At 39.5% G+C, this 24816-nt stretch overlaps 2 protein-coding genes across 2 annotated transcripts; one reads left to right on the top strand and one right to left on the bottom strand.

The window, feature by feature from the left end:
- Positions 1–7961: 7961 nt before the first annotated feature.
- On the bottom strand, positions 7962–14121 carry pigf (phosphatidylinositol glycan anchor biosynthesis, class F). The gene is made up of 6 exons (XM_084937416.1): positions 14011–14121; positions 11763–12008; positions 11031–11122; positions 10613–10729; positions 10398–10506; positions 7962–8567 (listed from the first exon to the last, which is right to left on the bottom strand). Exons 2-6 carry the CDS (start codon positions 11988–11990, stop codon positions 8454–8456), a joined length of 660 nt encoding a protein of 219 aa, XP_084793542.1. The 5' UTR covers positions 11991–12008; positions 14011–14121; the 3' UTR covers positions 7962–8453.
- cript (cysteine-rich PDZ-binding protein) lies at positions 13717–23070 on the top strand. The gene is made up of 5 exons (XM_084937417.1): positions 13717–13840; positions 14089–14154; positions 19762–19816; positions 19978–20081; positions 22752–23070. Exons 1-5 carry the CDS (start codon positions 13825–13827, stop codon positions 22814–22816), a joined length of 306 nt encoding a protein of 101 aa, XP_084793543.1. The 5' UTR covers positions 13717–13824; the 3' UTR covers positions 22817–23070.
- Positions 23071–24816: the final 1746 nt, after the last annotated feature.

A 24816-nucleotide genomic window follows, 5' to 3' on the forward strand; every position in this document is an offset into this window, starting at 1 on the left:
AGTATAAGATAAATGAGGATTATTTTGTATTGTAACTCATGAAAAGCTATTCTACCAGAGCTTGCATATTTGTTTCCTTTTAAACAATCAAAATTGTGTCTACTACAGTGCTTCAGTAAATGTATTGGATTTCTGTACAGGTGTGCACACACAAGCTTGTACGCTTGTGTGTGCACAAGCTGGTTAATTATCCCAAACACCAGAACGAAAGGAAATGAGTTGTCACTGACGGTGCTGGTAGTGCCAGATGGTTTGAGTTTCTCTGAAACTACCAATCTCCCAGGATTTTCTGGCATGGGTTTTACTTCTTTTTTTTTTTTTTGTTAAAGGCTGTCCCTTGATGACCAAGGGACAGCTGACAGAAAGTAGACGCTAACTTTGGTGAGCAGAAAAGCATCCCAGAATGAAAAATGTGTTCAGCGGCAGAAGGCCGTGCTGGGCTCCCCTCCTGTCGGCCACAAAGACAAATGTGAGGCTGCAGTGGGCACAGGCTCACCAAAACTGGCCAGCTGAAGACTGGGAAAATGTAGTCTGGTCCGATGAAGCTCAACTTCTGCTGAGGAACACAGATGGTGAGGCCAGAATTTTGCACTGGCTGTATGAATCCACAGACCCAACCTGCCTCATGTCAACAGTTTAAACTAGCTGTGGTGTGGGGATAGTTTTCTTGGCACGGATTAAGCCTCTTAATATGAATCAAACTGACTATTCCTCCTTACCGTCTGCACCCCTTTTATGGCTAAAATGTTTCTAATGGCTGCTTGAAGCGTGGTAACCAAAGCATTAGACATCTCAGAGAAATGATGTGGTAAAGTGAAGCAATATCTCATCTTAATCCGTGCCACCAAGAAGTGAAGCAGCTCGAATTGCAATGGAAGGCACGGTGTGTTCCTAATAAGGTGCTCAGTTACTGTGCATATAAGATTTTATATACAGATCCTATTTTGCTCTTGAGATGAATACAGTTTTTCCATTATATTTTTTTATAATTGAAGTTGCAGTTCAGTAGTTTTTAGGAGTGTTTGTCTGCAGCCATATCCATGTGATGGCTTTTCCCACTGGCAGGCAAAAGCAATTTAAAGTTTATCGAAACTTATTTCTCTAGCAGTCTTTGTCATTGTGAATAAAATCAAGAAATAAAATCAAGCCAAAAATCTGGGAAAAAATCCTCCATCCTTTTGGATTCCAGCAGACTTTTGCTTCTTGTTTCCGAAAACCAATATCATTTGGCATTATTAGCCTGTCTGTTCTTATATATTTTATACCAAATGAAAATTTCCATCAGAATTATATTCCTTTCCAGTCTCAATGATGTAATCCCTGATCCTGAGACATCAGAGGAAGTCTTTCTCTTCCAAGAATGTAAGTGCAGTGAAAGTGTTTAAAAACCGCAAGCCATTATCATCCGCTATAGTGCAGTAAGCTGTTATGACTTGATGTGCCTTTTCCCTCTGATTGTGTAGCAAGAGTTGGGGTTCACATTATGCTTGTGAGGCTGAACTCCCACAGCTTGTAGCCTCCTCCAGATTTTTTTTCCTCTGCTTTTAAAGAAAACGTGGCTATTTCAGCCCAGAGCAGCAGGACAACCAGGTCCTCACCAGACATCAACGAGCTGAGTGATCAAGGCCACCTGACCTCAGTCTGTTCAGTTTTTGTGGTTTGTCACTGCCGAAGAGAAAAGCAGAATCAGATTGAAGTGAATATATCTGATATCCAGACCATCGCCGAAAATAACGGGATACCAAGTGTAAGCTAATGTCTGATTGCAACTAGTGATTAAAGTAGACTTAATTGGCTCATTTCCAGCTTCAAATTTTTAATTTTTGGACCCAGCAGCTTTGCATAATTTACAGCATTAAATTTGCTTTAGTGAAGGTCCTCAGTTCATGCTCTGCTCTTTTCCTTTTAACGCCACCTTCACTTTAAGCCAAATTTCTTCTGGCAGACAGCTCCTCACAAACAGAAGGTTTTAACAGTTCTCGCTGACCTCATCAAGAGCCAAGGACTTAAAAAAAATTCTGAAACAGCATTTATAGCCATTGAAAGTCTGACTTTTTAGCTCCCATGCACTTGTACATGAGCTCTTTTTGTTTTTCTTTATACCTCGCCCATGTTTAATATGAGCACCCAGTATTGTAACAGTGTATATATACAGGGCTTGACAAATTTATTAGACCAGCACTCAATGTAGGGTTGTGTAGTGGTCTAATATTGTGTAAATACATCATCATCATGTACACAGGAGCATTAATTTAATAGTAAATTAAATAAAAATTGTATGTTTCTTTGAGGTTTAAGTTACCAGAATGCACAAGCTCTTTAATCAGAATGCAGAATGTCAGCTATAGTTATTGTTGTTTTTCATGAGTTTTAAAATTCACTGTTTGGCAAAAAAGTAGAAATAAAATAGTGAAGCATGTTATTATTTTAGTGATTAAGATGCCAAATTACAGTTATTTACTTGCAATCCTGGACAGAAAAAATTGTTATAGTGGTTGAATGTTATGCTTGATTAATTTCTGGCTTTTTGTGAAAGTCAAGTGTGCTGGCTCAAATTTGTGTATAAAAATGTGAATTCAATTTAAAAATTCCTCCCTCCTGTTCAAAAAGGAACTCGCTAAAAAGGAAAGAATCCCTAAGACACAAAATGTTCTCACAGTGTGATCAAGTATGCGTTGTAGTCATCCGCCGAGACGGGTAATTACAAAATGTGCCGAAGAAGAGGCAAAAAATAAAAGCTGATCATAACAGATGTGAGGCATCTCAAGATTTTAGGTACTAGAAACAGAAAGAAGGCCGCTGGGGATTGTCATGCAGAGATAACATGCTTCTAGATCTGTCTGAGAAGTTATCCAGAATGAAAACAAGGAGACGATCGAACGAGCAAGACTTAAAGGAAAAAAAGCTGCTAAAAAGCCCTTATTGAGGACTGCAAAAATCCAGGGAGTGCAAACACTGAACTGGAAAAAGCTCAAATGAGTCCAAGATTGAACTCTTCACTCAGCATTGTTGCGCTTATGTCAGCAGAACAGCTGGAGACCGATTTGATGCTACATCCATTACACCCACAATGCAACAAAGTGGAGATCTCATTATGGCATGGAGTTCCATTTGTGGAGATGGTGTGGGCAAGTGAAAATCAACAGTATGATGAACAGGAAGGTGTACCAGAACAATCAGGACTGACACTGACTGGTTATGTGCTCATATAACAAGTAAGTAAAATGTATTTATATAGCATTTTTCATAGATAAAAATCACAAAGTGCTTAACAATAAAACCAGAAATATAAATAAACTAAAATTATAAAATAATGAAAAAAATTATTAAAAGCTCATTTGTATAGAAATGTCTTCAGCTGCTTTTTAAAAGAGTCGGTGTAGTCTACACAATGTAAACACGACGGAAGAGAATTCCACAGCCTTGGTGCCAGTGCCTGAAAAGCCTGATCCCCACGTGTTTTGAACATAGTACATGGGACCAACAGTAATTTCTGACCTGAAGACCTAAGTGCTCGGGAAGAAGCCTGAGGTTTCAACAGGTCAGAGATATACTGGGGAGCTTTACCATGTAGAGCTCTAAAAGTTAAAACTAAAATGTTGAAATGAAACCAATGAAGAGAAGCCAAAACTGGAGTAATAAGTGACGTCTTGTTAGTGCCAGTTAAAAGTCTTGCCCCAGCATCCTGTACAGTATGAAGGCGATCCAAAGCTGATTTGTTGAAACGAGTAAAAAGACCATTACAATAATCCAAACCAGGAGAAATAAAAGCATGAATAATCATCTCAAGTTCTGCCTTTGACACCAGTAGTCTGAGTTTAGAAATGTTTCTTAGATGATAAAACCAGTTCCGAACCAGTTAGCAATGATGCCGAACATCCTTCAGAGCTGTGCAGAGACTCTGATCAAGAAAAAGGATTCTGGAGTACTGGAACTAATGGAGTGGCCAAGTCAAAGTCCAGACTTGAATCCTATTGAACAAATTTGGCATTTAGTGGGTTTAAAGATAGATCGCACAAAAGTTTCATCCAAAGCTATTTCAAGAATTTTAACAAACAACATTTAACATTGAAAAGCAAGAATTTAAAGTCTCACAAATAACAATAAGAATATAACTTTATTCTCCTGGGCGAGATGTTCAGGACATGCCCCACCGGCACCAAGGGCACGCCCTATAGTTATAATTTTTAGTTTTAAACTAGTTTTTGGCAGATTTCTAAACTATTTCTGTTAACAGGTGGTCAAATAGATTTGTTAAGCACCCTGCATGTTAGAAAATAAGGAAAAGGATGATTTATCCCCCATTTAATTATACTACGCAATCTTCTGGATGGCTGGCTTCAGACTGGGTGATGTTTAACAGGAAGGCTCTCCAAAAACAGCGCTGCCTATTTTTTTGGGTTGCCACCATTTAAAGCAATTAGAGACCTGAAGTGGGTGTATGAGTAAGACTCTCAATAAAAACAAATGAGAAAAAAAGTTTTTCACTGGTTATAAATGCCAAATTTAAACAGCGAAATTAGATGAGGTCATTAGGATACATCCTCGGGGTACCAAAAAGTATCTCAAACTAAATTTCATGGAAACGCATCGAATAGCTGTTGAGATCAAATCTAAACCAAAACAGTGGACTAACCATTAAGTCAGCAGAGAGCCTAACATGGCTAACAAATCTAATAAAAAATAAATCTCCTGCTCAGGCATCCTCTTTCCGGCCACTTTCTTTTAGTCACTATCATCCCCTTGTTCCTCTAAAAGCATATTCATCATGTGGAGCTCTTTTTAAGAGAGTCATCTCACGTCTTGTTTTGATTTGTACCTGCTTTTTATCAAGGAATCCTTCAGCATCCCCTTCAATGCTGCCTCACCCATCCCTCTTGCATCATGATAGCCCACTTGAACTCTCCTCAGTAACAACAGACCCTTTGTTGTCGCCCTTGGAGCAGATAGAAGAGACACAAGAGCTCTGCAATAACATATGTGCGACACACCGCTCTAACTGTTAATGAAGAGCACACCGGAGTGTGAATAGAAGAAATTGGGGGAAAACGAGACACAAAACGCAGGAAGAAAGTGGGACGTGAGGAGCAAGAGACTGAGTGTAAGAAGAAGGGTGTTAAATGACGCGTGGGTGTGACTCATCGGGAGAAAATTGAAATCTGAATCCCTCTTTGAAGGAGCTGTTTACATGTGGAACTTGACTATCATGTCATGTTATCTTTTTATTTTATCAGGAGTTAAGTAGGCATAAAATTCTCTGTGATTATTAAGCCTTTTTTTTCTTCTGACGGGGTATATTTCAAAACATCAATCCGCCAGCCTACTTTAAACCAAGCCATCAATCACAGCAGAGCATCCCTGCGGCTGATCCAGTCTAGAACTGATCCATTATTACCTCTCAAGAGCTGCATAGCCAGGATGGATAAAATCAATTTTCTTTTAAATAAAGGTAAATAATTTCTACTGCATGAGAAAGAAAACACTAGCCTTTTTATTATTTAATTGCATTACTTGTCTTACTACCGTGTTTGTAAATTCCCGGCACATCAGGCAGTAACACTCAGCTGGTACACTTTGCCAGTACGGTTTGTACCCCCTTTGCCTTCAGATCTACCTTAACTCTTTGTGGCACTGATTCAACAAGGTGCTGAAAACATTCCTTGGAGGTTTTGGTCCATATTGGGATGATACTATCAAACAGACCAGGCAACATTTTTACAGTCTTCTGTTGTCTAATTTTGGTGAGCCAGCGTGAATTGTTGCGTCAGTTTCCTGTTCTTAGCTAACAGAAGTGGCACCTGCCGTGGTCTCCTGCTTCTAGTTTCAATGTGTTATGCATTCAGAGATGCTTTTCTGTGTACCTTGTTTGTAACAAGTGGTTGTTATTTGAGTTACTGTGGCCTTCCTGTCAGGTTGAAGTAGTCTGGGCATTCTCCTCTGATCTCTCAATATGGCATTTTTACCCAGATACCTGTCACTCGCTGGATATTTGCTCTTTTTGGAATATTTGTGTAAAATCGGGAGATGGTTGTGTGGGAAAATCCCAGTAAACAGCCACTAACATGGCAATAACAACCATACCACATTCAAACGCTTAAATCACGTCTTGTCTAGATGCCTAAATGCAGTGAGTTTCTGCCATGCGACTAGTTTATTAAATATTTATAATAATGAGAAGTTAATACACATTCATAAATTTGGTATAATTTATGAATCCAATATTCACTCGGCTGTGAATACTGGTGAGTGGTATCCACCATCTCCTGAGAAAAATCTCCCTTTCATTAATAAGATGTTTGACTTTCTTGCTGAAGCAGGTGAAAAAGAGACAAATTAAGGGGCACTTTAAGAGCAATCTCCTCTTTAAAGGCCAATGGCTTACTTCACAATTTGAAACACGGTGATCCAGATCAGCACCCAAATTTAATGTATTCTTCCTTAGCCTGTGCTCTACCTCTGCAAGAGTCATCTCAGCTCCTAGCTTGGCAGAGAGTTATGAGACACAGCCTTACATTTAATGTGCAGGCTGTCAAACCAAGATGATCTAAAAAAAAAATGTTCAAAGGCTGCACAGAACGGCATGTAGAGATGTGTTTTAATTCAGTGTGCTGTCAGCAGCATGAGGAATCTTAAAAATACTACCCTTAAAAATACTCATTCTGGCAGGCTGGATTTGGGGTATCTACCAGAGAGAGAGCAGAGGACCCGGCTGGTTTCAGTCTACTACTCTCTTTCAACAAAGCAGAAACATAACAGTTCTGCAAATACATGCATACCACAGCCGCCCTGCAGAAAAAGGCTGAGGAGAGAGGACGGGCAGGGAGTGACAAATTACCTCTCCTCACAATGTCCCGCTACAATAGAGCCGCCTGAGAACAAATAATGAATAAATAAAGTTCTCTGAGATTAAATGTGGGGAACAATTTGTGAAGCAGCAGCTTTTGTGTGTGTGTGCGTGAATGAAGGGCCTTGTGCTTGTCTCACAGATTGAAAAGGCCACAGGTGACTGAGCACACGAACAAAGCAACTTCAACCAGATTTCAGTCCTCAGAGTAAATAGACTACACCTGCAAAAAAACCCTCAAAGGACTCAAAAACATATCTAATCTTAGCTTTTTTTAAAGACTTAGCGTTTTAATACAATGCACAAGGTCAGCGTGATACCTGTTTGATCATACCTTATGCTCTTCCAAAGCCCTCCTCTCCAACTCCCCTGCTCTCCACATGTAATGACGCATCAGAAGTGAAGTGTAAAATTTAAAAAAACAGAAAAGAAAAGAAAAGCATGGAGCACAAAGGGTAATAGAGTTAACAGCATGAGGTCGGATTGAGTTTTATCAAAGAGAGGAAGGGAAAGATTGATGCTGTAAGCATATGTAGACTTTCAAAGACTTTCCTCTGCTCCATCTTTCATCTGTTTCCTTCAGGCTGTTTTTTCCCTGGCAACAAGGAAGGAGTTCAAGCACAGGGCGATTGGGCAGCTTTGCTTCTGATTTTTTTACTGAAACTTTCCAGCACAAAATGCTCAAACAGCAAAGATAACCGACAATTTCTTCCTCTTTTTTTATTTTAAATCTTGGCCATAATTACTTGTGTATACCAATCGTTCGGACGATCTACAAGGAACATCACTCATTTATCTTTCAATTTCACATTCCGGTCTGGAAAATGTACATTTCATTGCAGTGACTGGGTGCAAGGGAGGACTAAGAGATGTGGTGCGGTGTGAAAGGAGGAAAATTAATGTCCTCGAAATGAAAGTGAATCAATATGGTTGCCCAAGGATGTGAAAAAGGTGGAATGGGAGCTGGGGAGGCGGAGAGGGTGTTGAAATAGAGTTGGAGCGAGATTAATGGTCGTTTAAAAAGGAACAGTATTCATCAGCAGTTGGCTTCAGGTGCAGAATAGCGTCTGTGTGTGTGTGTGTGTGTGTGTGTGAGAGAGAGAAGCCAACTCTGCAGCAGGTTTACATTTTCTCTTTAATTTTCTAACTTCCTCTCATGACTCTCTCAACAAATGGCCATCCAACCATAATACTGATTACTTTGCATTTCACTGCAAATGAGCCTCAGTCTGTTGCTTTCATTAAAACTCTCCTCACCTTCACATAAACACACGCACACAGGTGGCGAACCAACAGCACCACCTGCAGGTTTTTCAGAAACACACATACTGACGTCAAGGAGCTTTAATCGCCCAATTTCACAAGTAAATACGCATTGTTAACGAAGAAAATATTTTATTACGTTTAAAAATGTTCCGTTTCAGCCATCACATGTACAAAATAATACCTCTGAGCTTTTACAAAACTGCCTCACAACCCTACAGGCTGCAAAGGGGGTGAATGCTCCCAAATAAATAATAAAAAGTGAGAGAAATTCAGCAGAATCAGGAGTCACGCCATCGTGGATACATTCGCACAAGCACAGGCATAATACACGTGTGTCTGACTATCACTTGCACTTGTATGTGAGCTGTTTGCGGTGATAATGGATCCACGCTGGAGCTGCAACCAGCCCGGTCAGGTAGCCGAACAAAGAGCCCAAACTGCAGGAAACAGGCCAGACCTACAAAGAAAAAGAAGTAGTAGTAAAGTGAGCATGATTGTTGACTAAAAGCTTGACACTGGTCCGATACATCAAAGAGAAGCTGAACTATTAGTCTGTCAATTTGAGTTACACCCCAATTACCTCTGCATTTTCCTTCAGTCATTTTACACAGAATTCCCTGTGCAATTATAACTTTAATGTGTTCCATTTTCCATTAAACAAAACAAAACAATCTAATTCATTATTCATTGGCTGATTACTCTGTCCAGTGCTTAAAAAAAATCATCGTGATGGAGAATTTGGAAGTTAAGAACTTAAATCAGCTACAAAAAAATGTGTAATTTACACCAGTTTTTTTCACTCTGACAGCTACCACACCAGCTTCATGCAGGTTAGTGCCCAGTATCATCCTCTGGCACACTTGTGTTATATATCACCATAGCAACCTATCACTTCATTCATGCTTTTGAAAGACAATCTTTACTTCTGTCACTACAGAGCATCAGCCTGATGTTGCTGCTTTTAATACTTGTGTATTCCAATTTTTCTCTTCCTTGTTTCCCTTCTACAACATTTTTGCTACTCACCAACTAACAAAGCAGAAAAGTACCCATTTAAGGTCATTTTAAAGGTACTTTTAATGGAATAATGAAATCACAAGGACATCCACCTCCTCCATTCATCAAAATGAAACCAGTAATTTACTTTAATTTAAGTCCGTGCAGTTAAGAGGCCTTTGTGAATCCAGTAGTAATTTGAGAAAACCTCAAAAAAAAATCTAAGAGAGGCTTCGCGGGTAATATGGTTTAAATGGTCGTGTTAGTTCCCTGGTCTTAAGAGCAAAAACTGCACTGTGGATAGAGAACATTTCCACATACAGTAGATTAGAGGTTTAGTCAGACTCTCTCTTCCAAAGCAAGAAATATTCATGTTATTTGCAAAAAAAAATTAAAATTGACATTTGATTCTCCGTGCTGTAGTGGTTAACAAATGAAACCAGGGATGGAAAAGATCCCTGGTTTCAGACCAGAAGACACAAACCCAACCTCAGGGTCACAAGCTCAGATAAATGTGAAGGTTGTGTCAGGATCTGGCACAAAATCTGTGCCAAATTAAACACGTAGATCCATCTGCTGCGTCGACACTTGGGCAAAGAAAAAGTACTGAATGTACCTTCATTGCCAACTAATTTGCTTACGAAGTGCCACAGCCAGACTACTGACTGAGCCACTTCTTGTGTTATTTTGATCTAAATGATATGAATGTGTGTCGAGGAAATATCAGGAACCCTTTTATTAAACTGTAGCATGTAATTTAATGAAAAACAAGCCTAAACAAAAAAAAGTCACATGCTACAGGTCATATTTAATTGATATGGGTGCTGACTGAGGCTCCCAAGCAATGATGTCTGATTATGGCAAAATGCCTTGACTCCTTTCTCTTAGTGCCTCTTCTTTGTTTCCTACACTGATATCTCTGGTTGGAGAGACAAGAACATACAAACTGACAAAGGACCAGTGAGATATAAAATACTCTTCGGAGTAAAGGTAACCAATTAAAGTCTCTCTTTTGGTATCTTTCATAAAAGTTATAAAAGCACACAAACATGCATTTGCTATAAAATCGAAGCAGTGTTCAAGCAGTGTTCAAGAACTACATGTCCATCAGAAGGCAATGTCAGCACAACTTTTAATTGTTGAAGAATTTTTGAACCAGGTTTAAACGTGGACTATAAGCCGACCGATTACTCAAAGTCAAAATGTTTGCTGGGTTAGGTCACAGACTGTATAAGACCTAATGTGAGGATACAAATCCATGAGTATACGTTTTGTCCATGCATAGAATTACCTGCCAGGGCCTATCCCAGTCCAGAGGTATGGGGAATGCTCCAACCCAGGCTCCAACAAGTGTGCAGGCCACAGTGATCTGCAGACAGGTGTCCCACACAGACATAGCTCTGGAGCCGGAGACAAAGAAAAAGCAAGAACAGTTACTATCTTCGACACAGAGACATGTGAAAAGCCAGGAGGAAAGAAAAAGAAGGAAAATGATTTCAGCCTTACCCGTGGCGACTGAAGACTCGTATCCAGGCCTGGACGTTGGGGCCGAGGACACAGAGACACCTCAGCGTGGTTAACGAAGTCATCAACACAGCAAGGGAGAATGTTTCTAAGGCAGATCTGTAAGAAATGATAGGTTCAAGGTATCAACGACAACTACAATAAGAGAGTTATTGACAGTTTTGTAGAAAAAGAATTTTAAAAAAGCACATAAAAAGCAAGCAGAGACAAAGTAAAACACTTGACTTTGTATAAGTGACAGAATCCTTTCAGGGTTTGAAGATTTCTGTAGTTGCCAGCTGTTTTCATTCATTTATGTGTGATCCTTCCATGGATCCTCAGTTTATTGTGTATTACTGTCGTGATCTCTACTCTCTGCGTCTCTCTTTATCAACCTCTGTTTCACAAAACAATAACTCACTCGATCAGTGGAGCTCCGTATAAAACGACAACAGTGTGGAAGAACAGGCACGACAGGAAGAAGTACAGGCAGGAGCGAAGCAACCTCGACAGCTGCAGAAAAAAGAAACAGCGAGAAAACAGTCAAACCTTTAAGATCCAGATATAAAAAGATCACTTCCTGGGGAAAAAAATATATTAGTTTGATGAGCAAGAGTCAAATATTCACATTAATTTATATACAAATAAGTCAAGATGTTTATCTTTTTTTGGAAAGGCAACTTCAATTTTACTTGCCATACCCTGTCCTGATTACTGCCAGACCTGTTGAATTAAAATATCACTTGAACAGAGCCTGTCTGACAAAGTGAAGTAGTCTAAGAGCAACACATTACACCACAATCCACAAACCACACACAAAGACTGGGCAAAAATGGCATCCATGGAAGAGATCCGAGGACAAAACCACTGCTGACCAATTTTATAACAAAGGCTGGTCTCATATTTGCCAAACAACATCTTATTCATCCCCTAAGAATTTTGGGGAAATATTCTGTGGACTAGCAAGACAAAATTTGAATGGGGCAATTAGTGTTTCACACAGTGCCAGGTCGGTTTGGAAAGCTTTTCCCCCTTAACAAATGAAACCCTCATTTAAAAACTGCATTTATTGTACTTTTTTTAAAAAAAATAATAAAACAGCCCATGTGGCACTGCGCGCATTAATCCATCGTTATTAAAGAGTTATCAGCACCTTGTATCCCAGCGTGTGCTTCTTGGCGGGCGGTGTGATCCCGAGCAGCCAGAACACGGCCACGCTGACCGCGGTGACCGCAGCGGACACCGAGTAGAGCCACAGCAGGTGTGTGCCGTACACCGAGAAGCCCGGTAGGAGCACAGCAGGTAGCACCGTCGCCATGAACACCGAAGCGGCGATGATAGCGTGAGTGGACGCCATGGCTCTGATTTCATGGTCCCACATTGTGAAGGCTGTACCGAACTACAACAGGACACCGACAAATTGAACACAAAACACTTTAAACCTCAACGTAACGCTGGAATTGTAGCACAGGTAACATCCATAGATGAATCGCTTGACCTTGTTTCCGTAAACATGGAACCAAGCTCACTTCCGCTTTCACTTCAAAATAAAAGTGCAATACTTCTTCCTTGTAGATGAGGCAAGACAAAGTTCAATAAATGTAAATTATAGTTTTAACGACTTTAAATATATTACAGACAGTCATGCATTTAGTATACATTTGTTGCTGCCACGGTGAAACAAGAAAGCTTTCATCCAATACCATGGTACTACATATAACAGTAAATCAACACAGGACTAATTAAAGTGCAAGTGTGCAAAAATGGCAAAAAAACAGTGCAACATCAGATAGAGCAGAACCATACAGAAACGAGATGGTGCAATAATGACATTGTGTTGTGCAAAAAGACTTTAACATTGTGCAATAAGTAATTGAGGTAATGGAATGTATAAAGGTGTGTGTGTGTGCCAGTCTAATCTCTGAGTTTTCAGGAGTCTGACAGCTTGGAGGAAGAAACTGTTTCGCAGTCTGGCAGTGAGGGCGTGAATGCTCCGGTGTCTCTTGCCAGAAAGTAGGATGGTGAAGAGTGTGTGTGAGAGGTGTGTGGGGTCCTCCACAATGCTGGTGGGTTTGTGGATGCAGTAGGTTCAATAAGTGTCTGTGATGGAGGGAAGAGAGGCTCCAATGATCTTTTCTCACTTTGTGCTGTATGGTCTTGCGATCTAACACGGTGCAGTTTCCATACCAGACAGTGATGCAGCTGCTCAGGATGCTCTCGATACTCCCTCTGTAGTAGGTGGTGAGAATGGCAGGTGGGAGATGGGCTTTTCTCATCTTTCACATGTGAGACCTGGGCCAATGCAATCGGTCCAGTGTAATTCAATTCAAAGTGACAAAGTAGTCATTGAGACTTTTGTGTTTTTATATTTGTGTAGAACATTTTCTAATCCATTTTCAGATCTCTCAGCTGCTCCCTTTATAGGTCTGTGGATCATCTGCCTCCATCTCATCCTACCACTACCCTGCTCATCTGTCACACCAACCCTCTCCATATTCTCCTTTACTACATCCATAAATCCATAAAATGGATTTTGTTTTAAGCCCCTTTTACCTCGGATTTTTTTTTGGTTGAAAACAAATTGTATGTTTGTGGTATACTTGTTTGAACACAATCCTTTATTTAATCAGTTTCCCTATTTAATCAAAACATGTGAACACTGTCACATGTAGCTAGATGTGAACCATTATTTATCAGTGAGGGCCATTCTTTTTCTGCTTTCACTGCTATAACGTTATTCTGACAGCAAATAGAAAAACGAGATTCTTCAGTGTTCTTTAAACTGTCTCTGCCTGACTGCTACAGTCGCCTACTGTTTGTAAGCTTTAAAAGTTTTTTTTATTATTATTTATTGGATTTAATTATTTCACACGTATTTCACGTTATATTTCATACGTTATATTTCACACGTTATATTCACACGTGTGAAATAATGCAGCAGGAAACTTTTAATTTTTAAAGAAAACTTAGAGGTTTTCGTCCACTTTACAGATGAACATGGGAAACTGCAACCAATTACAGAACGGGTTACTTGGACCCTCGCCGAAGGGCAGTACAACTAACCAATGGCATCTGAGATTTGAAATCTAGGCTTTGACCAATCAATCGCTTGCGAGCTGCAAGGAAACGGAAGTAACGACCGGAAGTTTACATTAACAGAGAAAGCTAAACGCAGCTAACGCTTCTGCTTCTATTTTAACAAACAAAAAAGGACAATGGTTTGTGAAAAGTGTAGGTATCTCGCCATTCTTCTATCACTTAATTTATTTTAGATCTTCAATTCTAATGTCTTTTTTCCCGTTAAGAGAAGCTCGATGATCCTTAGAAAGCTGGCTAACGCTATGTGATGCTAACTGTTGTTATTACTGTCCTCACTGTTGTTTTGGTTGAGGAAAACATACCTTCACCTTCTAGGCTTATTTCCTTTAAATCCACTGCGCTGTTTTTGTTACATATGCTGGGTTGCTTTTTATCTCCAGGTGAGAAGAAGCTCGGTAAGGTCATCACTCCTGACACCTGGAAGGATGGAGCCCGGAATACAACAGGTGAACAGAGTAAAATCTGGATTTGTTTCAGTTCAATGGCATAATGTCACCAGTGTGCAAGGGCTGCTGGAAGTTTTGGAAGATTAAATAGAAAGATCACAATTAAAAACAACAGAAAATATATAGATAATACAACGGGGAGGGGGGAATTAAGCTTTTAAACCAAAATCTGAAATAGCGTTCAGTTAGTGTGTGATTTCTCTTGGTTTTTTTGTACATTCTTAGGAGCATTGACTTAAAATATTAAAAATAAATCATTATATACTAAGTGACTCAAGGAAAGTAGTTTAAATACGTTCATGAACATGAATTTGGGGCTTTTAATGATTTCTTTAACCTTATTGCTTTTATAGGGTGGAATAATTGTACAGCACAAATCTTGAATGACTTAAAACAAACAAAAGAAAAACAACAATAAGGTTTGTGGCGTAATTCTGGCTGCTTATTTGATTCCATCCACTTTATGCAATCTACCAGTATCACTGGCAGCATGATGCTACCACCAGTCCTTTGCAGTATAAAAGTCACTTCACCGTGGAAATGAACAGTGGTGTTCGAAAAGTTTCTAGTTCATGACCAATCTTGTGCCTTGGTGATTCCTCGTTTCCATCCTCATTCAAACCTTGGCAAAGTGCTAGCACATGTAAGTAGTTTGTATTTACATAGAGTTGTTTGAACTGACAATTTTGGAGTCCACAGTGGTTTAAAATTGCTCCAAGAAAAGTACCTAATTTGTGTAAATCTACAGTTATGCTTCTTAGATCTTCACAGAGTTCCTTTGACTTTCCCATTGTTCTGAGTATTGATGACTCAAATGAGTGCTGTAAAACAAATTATTTTTGTGTTAGCAAAGCAAAACTACCAGTTGTAGTCAATCATGATCACTAAGGAGAAGTTAAGAGGTTTTGGCCTTGTCAGGTTAAAATACACCGTAGAACATTCAGCGCCATTTATTGAAAAACTTCTGTGTGTATATTTTTGATCCTGTATGTATACTTTTGACCCTGTGTGGATTAGAGAAAATCCAAACCTGTGCACCCAATTGTTTTTTTGTTTTTGTTTTTTAAAGTCATTCAAGATGTGTTCTGTACAATTATACCCTTGAAAAGGAACAGTTGAAAGGAATAATTTGAAGTCCAAACTTACTATTACATTTATTCAGAATGTACATACATTTACTTTGGGGATGATCTGATATCCTCTTTTCTTTTCTTTTCTTTTCTTTTCTTTTCTTTTCTTTTCTTTTCTTGTAAACCAGTGATAGTAACTCAAGATTATAAACCTACAATCATCTCTGACTTGCATATCTACAGGGCTTTTATCTGCAGTTTATGGAGGACATGGAGTGTAACATAACAGACCAAATCACAAACATCCATACAAGATTGCCGAACAACCAAGGCATTTATTTACAATCAATTTACAATAATAAAGTAAACAGAAAAAACCCCACTTATTTTTATTGCTAAAAAAAGAAAAGAAGCACTAAGTTACATGTCAAAGCCTACGCAAAGACAAAGCCTACACTCCCTGTCTGGCCACAAAAGCTTCTGCTAACATACAGACGAATTTAACCAAACACAACAGAACAGAGCAGGTCCCACAGGTTTGCCACAGTTCAACTCCCAAGATCACTATAAGTAATCCTGAATCAACATGCATCTCTTAGCTCGGTGACTAAATGGAAAGGGGCACTTACTGCTGGAGCTAATTACATGGAATTTTGCAAACAAGCATAATCCCGTTCAGCTCTGGCGTGAGGTGTGAGAGAACTGCAACAAAGACAGGCAAGAGCAGCTGTCTTTCATGAAGTGGCCAAACGACCGGAGGGCATAGCAGACACATAGAGAACTCCACTGATGTATCATGAGATTAGGAAGTAAATTTCTTTTAAATGGTTGAATATGTTTTAAACATTTATACACGTTATAATGTGACTTTGTGAACTTTAAAGGTTCTCATTTTGGTCCAATTTTTAGAATTTTACTTTTAAAGTTAACCTTTACTAAATTCTTACCACTAGATGACACTCTTTAACCATTAATTGTTTATGTAAGTGCTGCTGAAGTGAGAAACAAGGAAATACCAGGTTTGCCCTGAGATTAGTGTGGTACAATGGTTAGCAGTGTCACCGTACTACAAGAACGTTCTGGGTTCAAACTTCTTCTGGGAGCTGATGTGTCTTCCACAGTATGATAACATGCTTGTTAGGTTGACTATAAATCAGTTGTAGATGTGGAATTGAGAGTGAAAAACTGTCTCTCTCTGGTGGCTGTGTCTGCTGTACCGTGTCTGCCATGCTATGACAGTTGGATAAGTGGTTAGGAAAACACTGATAGATGGCCTGAGATCTGCCAGTTATGACGGGCTAATCACACAGAGCAAATGTGTTGTTATTCTAAGGTGAACTGAGCCTAAGCACTGAGGACTCGATGAAGGCTATAACTATAAGGCTTTAACTTTTTTTTTTTTTTTTTTTTTTTGTAAATATTTTTATTGAAAAAAGAAAACAACACAGTATTTGCAGTTACGGAAATACAATTAACCGATACTTATATATATCTGCGATAGGTTTGATTAGCATAGGGGGTCTAGCCTTAGGACCCTTACTGGATACAGACGGCCCAGGCGGGAATCGAACTTGTGATCCTCTGCTCCAAAGGCGTGTAGTCTAACCACTATGCTGTCCAGCTGCTCGCTCTCTCGCTCTCGCTCTCTCTATCTATCTATCTATATATATATCTATATATATATAGATATATATATATAAAAATGGATCAACAAAACTATCAAACATAGTACAGGAATATAACAGTATAATAAAGGGTTGCCACTTGTGGAAAAATTTGGCTGTGCAACCTCTCAACGTATATTTAATTTTTTCAAGTTTTAAAAAAAACATGACGTCTTTAAGCCACCGGGAAATAGCAGGATACTTAACAGACTTCCAACATCTCGCTAATAGGGATGTGAAGGCTATAATATCCTTTTGTGTAGAATCAAGTGTAAGTGAGCGATCAGGAATCCCGAATACAGCAATCAGAGGACAAGGATGAAGAGTTACCCCAAGAACAGTTGACATAATAGCAAAATACCCTGTTCAGAAACCTTCCAGCTCAGGACACAGAAAAAACATGTGGCTAAGGTGACAAGGAGAGCCATGGCATTTATCACATTTATTTTCCACTTCTGGATACAATTCAGAAAGTCTAGACTTAGAGAAATGCACCCTGTGTATGACCTTAAATTGAATAAGTCCAAGACAAGCACAGGAGGTGGAAGACCGTACCCTCGCTATAGCCTGTTCACAAGACTCCTCATGTATTTGAATTCCTAGTTCTCCTTCCCGTGTACACTTAAGCTTAACATTAGAGTGGTTACTAAAAGACAGGATAGTATCATAGAGTTTCGAAATGGTTCCTCTGTGATGAGGAATAAATGATAGCGTAGTTTCCCACTGCTGTTCTGGAGGTAAAGAGGGGAAATTTGGGAAACTCTTGGCAACAAAATTTCAAATTTGAAAATAGCAAAACAAATGGGTAATAGGGAGATCGTAACGAGAAGACAAATTGGGAAAACTAACGAAAACACCATCCACATATAAATGTTTGAACTGTTTTATACCCTTGTCACACCACACTGAGAATGTCGAGTCCAAGAGTGAAGGGGGAATAAATAGTTGTCGCTTAGAGGACCCGAGAAAGATAGCATTACAAAATTAAAGTGCCGTCTAAACTGAAACCAGATTTTGAGTGTGTTAAGAACCACCTGATTATCAGTATACAGAGAGGGTTTTACGGGTAAAGAGGAATAGAGCAAAGCTGGTATAGAAGAGCCCTTACATGATGATAGCTCCAATTTACACCACGAGGAACCAGAAGATTTTAGCCAGTAGCAAAGTTTATGGATGTGAGCGGCCCAGTAGTAGGCTAGAAAATTAGGTAATGCAAGTCCTCCACTAAATCTGCATCGCTGCAGTAAAGTTTTAGAAACCCTAGGTGGCTTCCCTCCCCAAATGAAAGAACCAATAATCTTGTCCAGTGAAACACAGGCTATAACTTTTAATGTAAAGCTACTGTCAAGAACACATCTTATTAGCATCTGTTACTGATAATTACAGAAAAAACATGAAAGGAAAGAATAAAGATTTTTACCCACTTAGCTGATATCAATCATTGCTCTATGAGAACGGTTAACTGAGATCCAGTGCTTCCTGATTTGTATAACCTTTCTTTTCATATTTGAAGTGGGCAATAAACTCCCCAAACAGCTACCTAAACAGTATCTGGCACAGAGCATCAGAGACTGGATCACAGTACATTAATCAATCACTGTCCCTGTTGCACGGGCTAGACATTTTTTTTTTTTTTTGGGCCAGACACCATGCACTGTAAGTAACATTAGGCAGTTAGCACATGGCAGACATTACCAATGACCTAGCTCATCTTTCCAGTGCAAAAGCACAGAAGCACAAAGAAAAATGTCAGTTCAGCATAATTTATTCCTTTACTATAATCCTGCAGTCCTGTAAAAAACTAACACCCTTACTGTAGGAATTAAGAAGGTAGGTAGCATTCAGGGACTGATAATCAAATCCATTTAGTTTTGGTTTGATCATCAGCAAGTGTGAGCATCTCTATAAAAGCATAGGTTTTAGCAGTTTGCTAGTCTGGAGCATTCAGGTGTATTTTAACATGATGCCAAGGAAGAAAGATGTCAGCAATGATCTTAGAGAAGCATTTGTTGCTGTTCATCAGTCTGTTTATAGTTTGATCATTTTACAGTGATTAAAAATTATTATAAAGTGGAAAACTTTCAATCTTCCCAGGAATGAATGTGCCTGCAAATTCACACAAGACCAGAAGAAAGCCTCTTTTCTCTAACACAAACATGGCAGCACAGCTTAGGTTTGCCAAGTTGCATCTGAACAAACCAAAAGACTTTTGGAGCAAGGTTCTTTGCACAGAAGAGATCAGAATAGCCATAATGCGTAACACTGTGCATGGAGAAAATCAAACACAACATGTCAGCACAAACACGATGGGGAAGGAGTTATGATCTGGGGTTGTTTTGCAGCCACAGGACCTGGTCACCTTGCAGTCATTGAGTTGATCATAGACTTATCTGTGAGGCCCTCTGTCTAACCGCTAAAATCTGGCTGATGCAACAGGACAATGATCCCAAGAGCAGCAGCGAATCTACAGCTGAATGTCTGAAAAGTAAAACAATCAAGGTTTTGCAATGGCCCAGTCAAAGTCCAGACCTCTACCTAATGGAAATGTCACTATGCATAAACACATGTCTGAATCATGTTGTTCACTTAGGTTTTTATACACAATTTATCCATTTCTGCTTAGTTTTTGTTCAAGGAAACAATCACACGGTGTAAGGTGTGTTGTTGTTCATCTGATGTTGTTTTTGAAGTTTTTATTTATGTCCTGATCCGCAAAAGCTTAGAACTGACAGAAGGGGCACTTTCTTTTCACAAGTGTAGGCTGAGTGGTGATATAGGACTTCCGGCCTGCACAGAAGCTTTACTTTTGGTTTTAATGTGATGTTACTTTAATGATGATGCTTGATTGGATCCTTTCTGCTTTTTCCAATCAGAGAGTGGTGGGCGCAAACTAAATGAGAATAAGATGTTGACTTCTAAGAAAGCCAGGTGAGCGCCATCTCTATTTTCACATACAAGACATTTTCACATACAAGACCTACATACTTTCTCGCATGAAAATCACCATTTTAACTTGCTAATTCATTACAGCCATGGCGTTAACTTTACTGCATCTGTAGTTATGTGTCTATAATTCTTTCCCATCACAGGTTCGACCCTTACAGCAAGTCCGGCTTTGCTATCTGCAGGATCTGCAAGAGCTCAGTTCATCAGGCTGGATCACACTACTGCCAGGGCTGTGCATACAAGAAAGGTACAAAGTCGCACTGCTTACCATGCAGGAATGCTACTGTGGGTCCAAAACTTGAATGCATTTATTGCTTTCAGCAGATTCTAACAAAACTGCCTCTCTGCATGATACACAGATCAATACACAGATGTTCTTTGTAAACATTATACTTGTAGTCCTGCTTTTCTTCACAGCTTTAAGCTCTGAAAACCGTTAAGCAACTGCTTCTGACACATCTACTTATTTTTCTTTTTTTGTCTTTAAATTGAGGCAAAAATGCTCAGATTAGGATGTGGCAATAGCTGGGAATGTGAGAGGACTCTGACCTGCCGGTGGGCTTTTCCCCCTCTTTAATCTATTTTATATCTACTAAAGGTCTTAGACTAGATCTTTGTTGTTGAGTCAGTCAGATCAATGAACAGTCCCTCTTCCGTAGTGCTGAAGTCAACATTTGCCTGAGTGGTCTAAGATTGAATCTTTCGAGAAGATTAGTTAAACAGTTCAAAGGTAGCATGGCTGACAGTGCTAGCTGTTTACATTAGATAATACAAATGGCATAACGTCTCAAAAGGTATAGATATGTTGATCTTCATGTTACTTACATGGTCCAGTGTGGCTACAGGTTATCAGGCCAGATAAAGAAGCAAGGAGCAAATATAATAACAAATACAAAGGATGAGTAGGGCAAAGTACAGTGCATGACAGCGTCATTCCCACGTGGTTCGGCAAATACGAATTCAACAACAGGGTTACAAAAGAACAGCCTGCTTGAGGCTTGGATGTTTTTGGAAACTTTAACATGAAAGTGAGGTCAAATCAGTTATGTATTCTTATAATGCATGGCTATTCAACTAAGAAGTTAGTTGGGCCAGATTTTCAAACTGAGGAATTTATCTGGGCCAGACACTTTTTTGCAGCCAGTAAGCAGCAGATCATGATCAATTTCAAACCCACACAAACTTTTTCCCCTGTAAATCTGGTGACCTCTCACAAATGCACATCAAAAGGTCCATTTAAAAAAAAAAAAAAAGGGGGAGCTATAACTAAACTATTTTTTTGCACATTTGAAATAATAATTAAAAAAAACCAAAACATTTTGATAATTCCCTTTCAAATTAAAATAAATATTTTGCTGACCACTCACTTTTCCTGCCATGGATGGAGCCCCATCCGTCACAAGTATACAGACGTGCTTCATATCCAGACCATTTTCCTCAAAAAGAGCTGAAATCTTCTCAAACATTATTTCGCCAGCTGTGTGTCCCTCTAACGGTAATAAGCCGAGCAATTTTGCATCCAAAAAACAGACATATATGCACAACTGTGCATTATCAGTTCTGTCTGTGAACCCATCTCCTGCTATAGACATTACATCAGTTTTCTTCAGGTCATCTAACAGCATTTCAAACTTGTCTAACGCCAGAACTTAAACTCTACGAATATTGGAACTGTCTGACAGGGGTACGTTTTTAATAGCAGATGTCACACTTTAATTTTTCGTCACTTATCACCGCATCCACCACGGCCAGCATGCAGTATTTCACTGTTTCAGAATCTGTGAAAGGCCTTTTCTTCTTCGCCAAGAACCAAACACGAAGGGAAGCTGCTGCAGCTCTCTCTTGGGCTGTACAGGACCCTCACCATGGTAGTACAACTCTGGTTGTAAGATTATTAAACTCGCAATTAAGCTGTACTTTTGCAGCCCTCTCCTGAGATTGCTCTGTAAAGTTTGTGTAGAAAGTCTGGTGTTTGTCATTGTGGTGCCTTTGTAAGTACCGCAACACACTCACTGCAAGTTAAACACATAGGTTTGGCATTTGGATTTGGCGGTAAAATGAATAAGTATTTGTCAGTCCAGGCAGGGTTAAACCGACGGTTTTTGTTGTCAATTTTATGCTTTTGGACTGAGAAAGACATGCTGTTGTCGCATCATACGATGATAGTTTAATATGTTTACATCACGGTGTATTGTGGGTTAAATATTGCTAGGCTACTAGGAGTGTTGCATTCACAGTCTACACTACACTGTAGGAATTTTTAATTTTTTAAAATTAATTAATTAATTAATTTTTTGCATTTTCTCTGTGTTTCTGCCAGGACCACAGGCAGGGCCACTCGCAGGTTGCTTCTGGGCCGCCATTTGAATAGGCTTGTTATAATGCCTTGAAGAAGTTGTGCTTTTGACCTTCTGTTTTGGCTATCGGTCATTTCATCAGATGCCTCACATTTTCCTGGGGAAAAAAACTTTGAGGAAATATGCACTTCTTCATCAGAATTATGCAAAATTTTAGGTCTCTACTGTCATTTCTTATTTGCCTGCCCTTTGTGCTTTTTCTGTCATTGAACAGGGAAAATTAGAGAAAAACATGCTTTCGGCAGGACATTAAGAACTCGCTGGAGAAACAATAATGTTCCCAGATTTTCCGCCTTTTGGAGTCTGGAACCCTGAGCTGGGGCATATTGCAGATAAAAGGACCTCTGGTCTTCCTCAGGAATTGATGTGATCAAAAAGCATAGTTACAGGAGAGTTAATATTTAACTTAAACTCATCAGTTTGATAGACAGAGCTGATGCTGCTGTTTTCTGTTCACAGTTCAGTTCTGCTGCCCCAAAGAGGCCAAAAAACTCTGATAAAATAATGATGCTTGCTTAAACCATTTTTGCATTGTTCTTTTCTCTCTCTGTTGTGTCCAGGAATCTGTGCAATGTGTGGAAAGAAGGTTTTGGACACCAAGAACTACAAACAGACGTCTGTGTAACTGCATGCTGATCAGGGAGAGGCTCCACACGTGAATAACGGACTGAAAGAGAGGTGGCTTTGTTTGCTGGAGCTGTTACAGTGGCCATACGCAGGCCATCTCTAAATACACCACCTGTTATCGCCTGTTTCTCTCAGACTTTTCCTGTATTTTAAATTCAGTGCTTTCCTTTTCAAGATGTTAATTTCTGTATGTAATATATGCCGTGTTGCTTTTGTTATGTGAAATAAAGCTTCCACTATGAGGACATCTGACCGGGTCGTTTTGTCTCCTTGCCTTCAGACATAAAGAGTTTAAATTTAGCCCGTGACGCACATTTGTCTCATATGCCTGAAATAATCAGTTTATTCTGACATAATCATATTTGGAAACGGTCAGGTGTGACCCCTCTGCCACCCCCCCATCCCCTCAACTGCTTTCAGAAAAAGAGGTTAGAGTTCACAAGCTCATCAGTTGATATTTAAAGGGCTCGCTCTCCCTCAGGCCTTTAGCAACATGTGCACATTTTTTTTAACGTGTCCTTATTGATTTATACTGCCGGTCAACAAGATACAAACAGCCTTAGTTTCTGGGTAATCTACAGCAGGTAACTCTCCAATATGACTGATGTAAATGAGTCAGCTGTTCATGGCTATGTTTAGCAGAGCTTTAAAATACAAAAAACATTATCAAGAGACAGTTATATCATTCTGGACAGGGGAAATGTTCTAACAAATCCATGTTATTCGTTTAACTAAACCCAGGCTAAATGTATATATGGTGGCGCCAGTGTCTGGCAGCCTTGCCTCTGTCAGTGCGCCCCAGGGTGGCTGTGGCTACAATGTAGCTTGCCATCACCAGTGTGTGAATGTGTGCATGAATGGGTGGATGACAGGTTGTGTAAAGCGCTTTGGGGTCCTTAGGGACTAGAAAAGCGCTATACAAATACAGGCCATTTACCATTTTACCATAAGATTAAGTTAAATAAGTCGCATACTTGTACCTGGGTGATTTGGTGTGCCACTTTGTGTCTCCATACTGACACATAAAGTGGCTCTAGCTTTAAAAAGTCTGGATGCATTCGTATTTTAACCCAGAGGTGATTACCAGACAAAACAACCGCTAAAAAGGAGAATATGTGAATGAGCAAGACTGCTGCTCCTCCTGGCACAACGTTCCCATTTATCTGGGCTTCTGACGCCCTGAGGGTGGATTTGTATCCGATCCTACTCTCAAACCAGGGAGCTTTCATGTGTAAGATGAATCCATTAACCACTACACAAACGACCCACATACAGTACATGCTATTTACTACTGCAAAATGAAAAAACTGTCCTGTCCATGCACATATTTTTTAAATATATGAACAAACTGGAACTACCCATTACACTTTAAAAAGAGAAGATTTCCATCGTTTTATTGTGTTCGAGGCCTTGCTGGATGTGGCTCATTATCATTTATCATATGCTGACATTCAAAGAGAAAACTAGACAGAATATGGAAACATACCAACTGTTAGGGACTTTAGCAGCATGGCTGGAGTGGCAGAGCATCAGTCATTGGGTCACCATCAGAGCAGAACCGAGGACATCTGATTCACCTCACTTTACTGTCACAGGGAGAGTAGCACAATCACAAAGTCACTTATGTGCACCGATTCGCTTACACTAGTACACACAGTGTTCACAAAACAGTGATTATGAACTAGGACCCGCAGTCAGAAACCTGTTAAACTCCTATTTAAAACTATACTTTAATATAATATATATCAGTCATACACCTATAAACAGGCCCAAGTTTAGAGTCTATACAATATAATCAAAGCCAAAAACACTGCTTTAAACTACATCAGGAACCGGCCTGGGGAATGACAATGATCACAGACAAGCCTATGAACTATGAGTTTGAGGCAGACTGTAAGACCATGGGTAATGAACTCTCTTCCACAGGTGCTACTGTGTATTTAAGAAAGGGAAAAAGCTTCATAACACAGTAATAATTGAAGAGCGTTTATAAGTCCA

The sequence above is a fragment of the Perissodus microlepis genome, chromosome 8 (genome assembly GCF_051167445.1).
Source record: "Perissodus microlepis isolate ML-2025 ecotype Zambia chromosome 8, ASM5116744v1, whole genome shotgun sequence".
In the NCBI taxonomy this organism is placed as follows: Eukaryota; Metazoa; Chordata; class Actinopteri; order Cichliformes; family Cichlidae; genus Perissodus; species Perissodus microlepis.

What these genes read in the sequence shown, in the direction of transcription:
- cript (XM_084937417.1), top strand. An exon ending in TTGACTTCTAAGAAAGCCAG is followed by an intron (nt 19,817 to 19,977) that starts GTGAGCGCCATC and finishes TTCCCATCACAG; the next exon opens with GTTCGACCCTTACAGCAAGT. An exon ending in GGGCTGTGCATACAAGAAAG is followed by an intron (nt 20,082 to 22,751) that starts GTACAAAGTCGC and finishes TGTTGTGTCCAG; the next exon opens with GAATCTGTGCAATGTGTGGA.
- pigf (XM_084937416.1), bottom strand. Translation starts at nt 11,990, where the DNA reads ATGTGGGACCATGAAATCAGAGCCATGGCGTCCACTCACGCTATCATC. An exon ending in TACGGAGCTCCACTGATCGA is followed by an intron (nt 10,730 to 11,030) that starts GTGAGTTATTGT and finishes CATTTCTTACAG; the next exon opens with ATCTGCCTTAGAAACATTCT. An exon ending in CGAGTCTTCAGTCGCCACGG is followed by an intron (nt 10,507 to 10,612) that starts GTAAGGCTGAAA and finishes CTCCGGCTCCAG; the next exon opens with AGCTATGTCTGTGTGGGACA.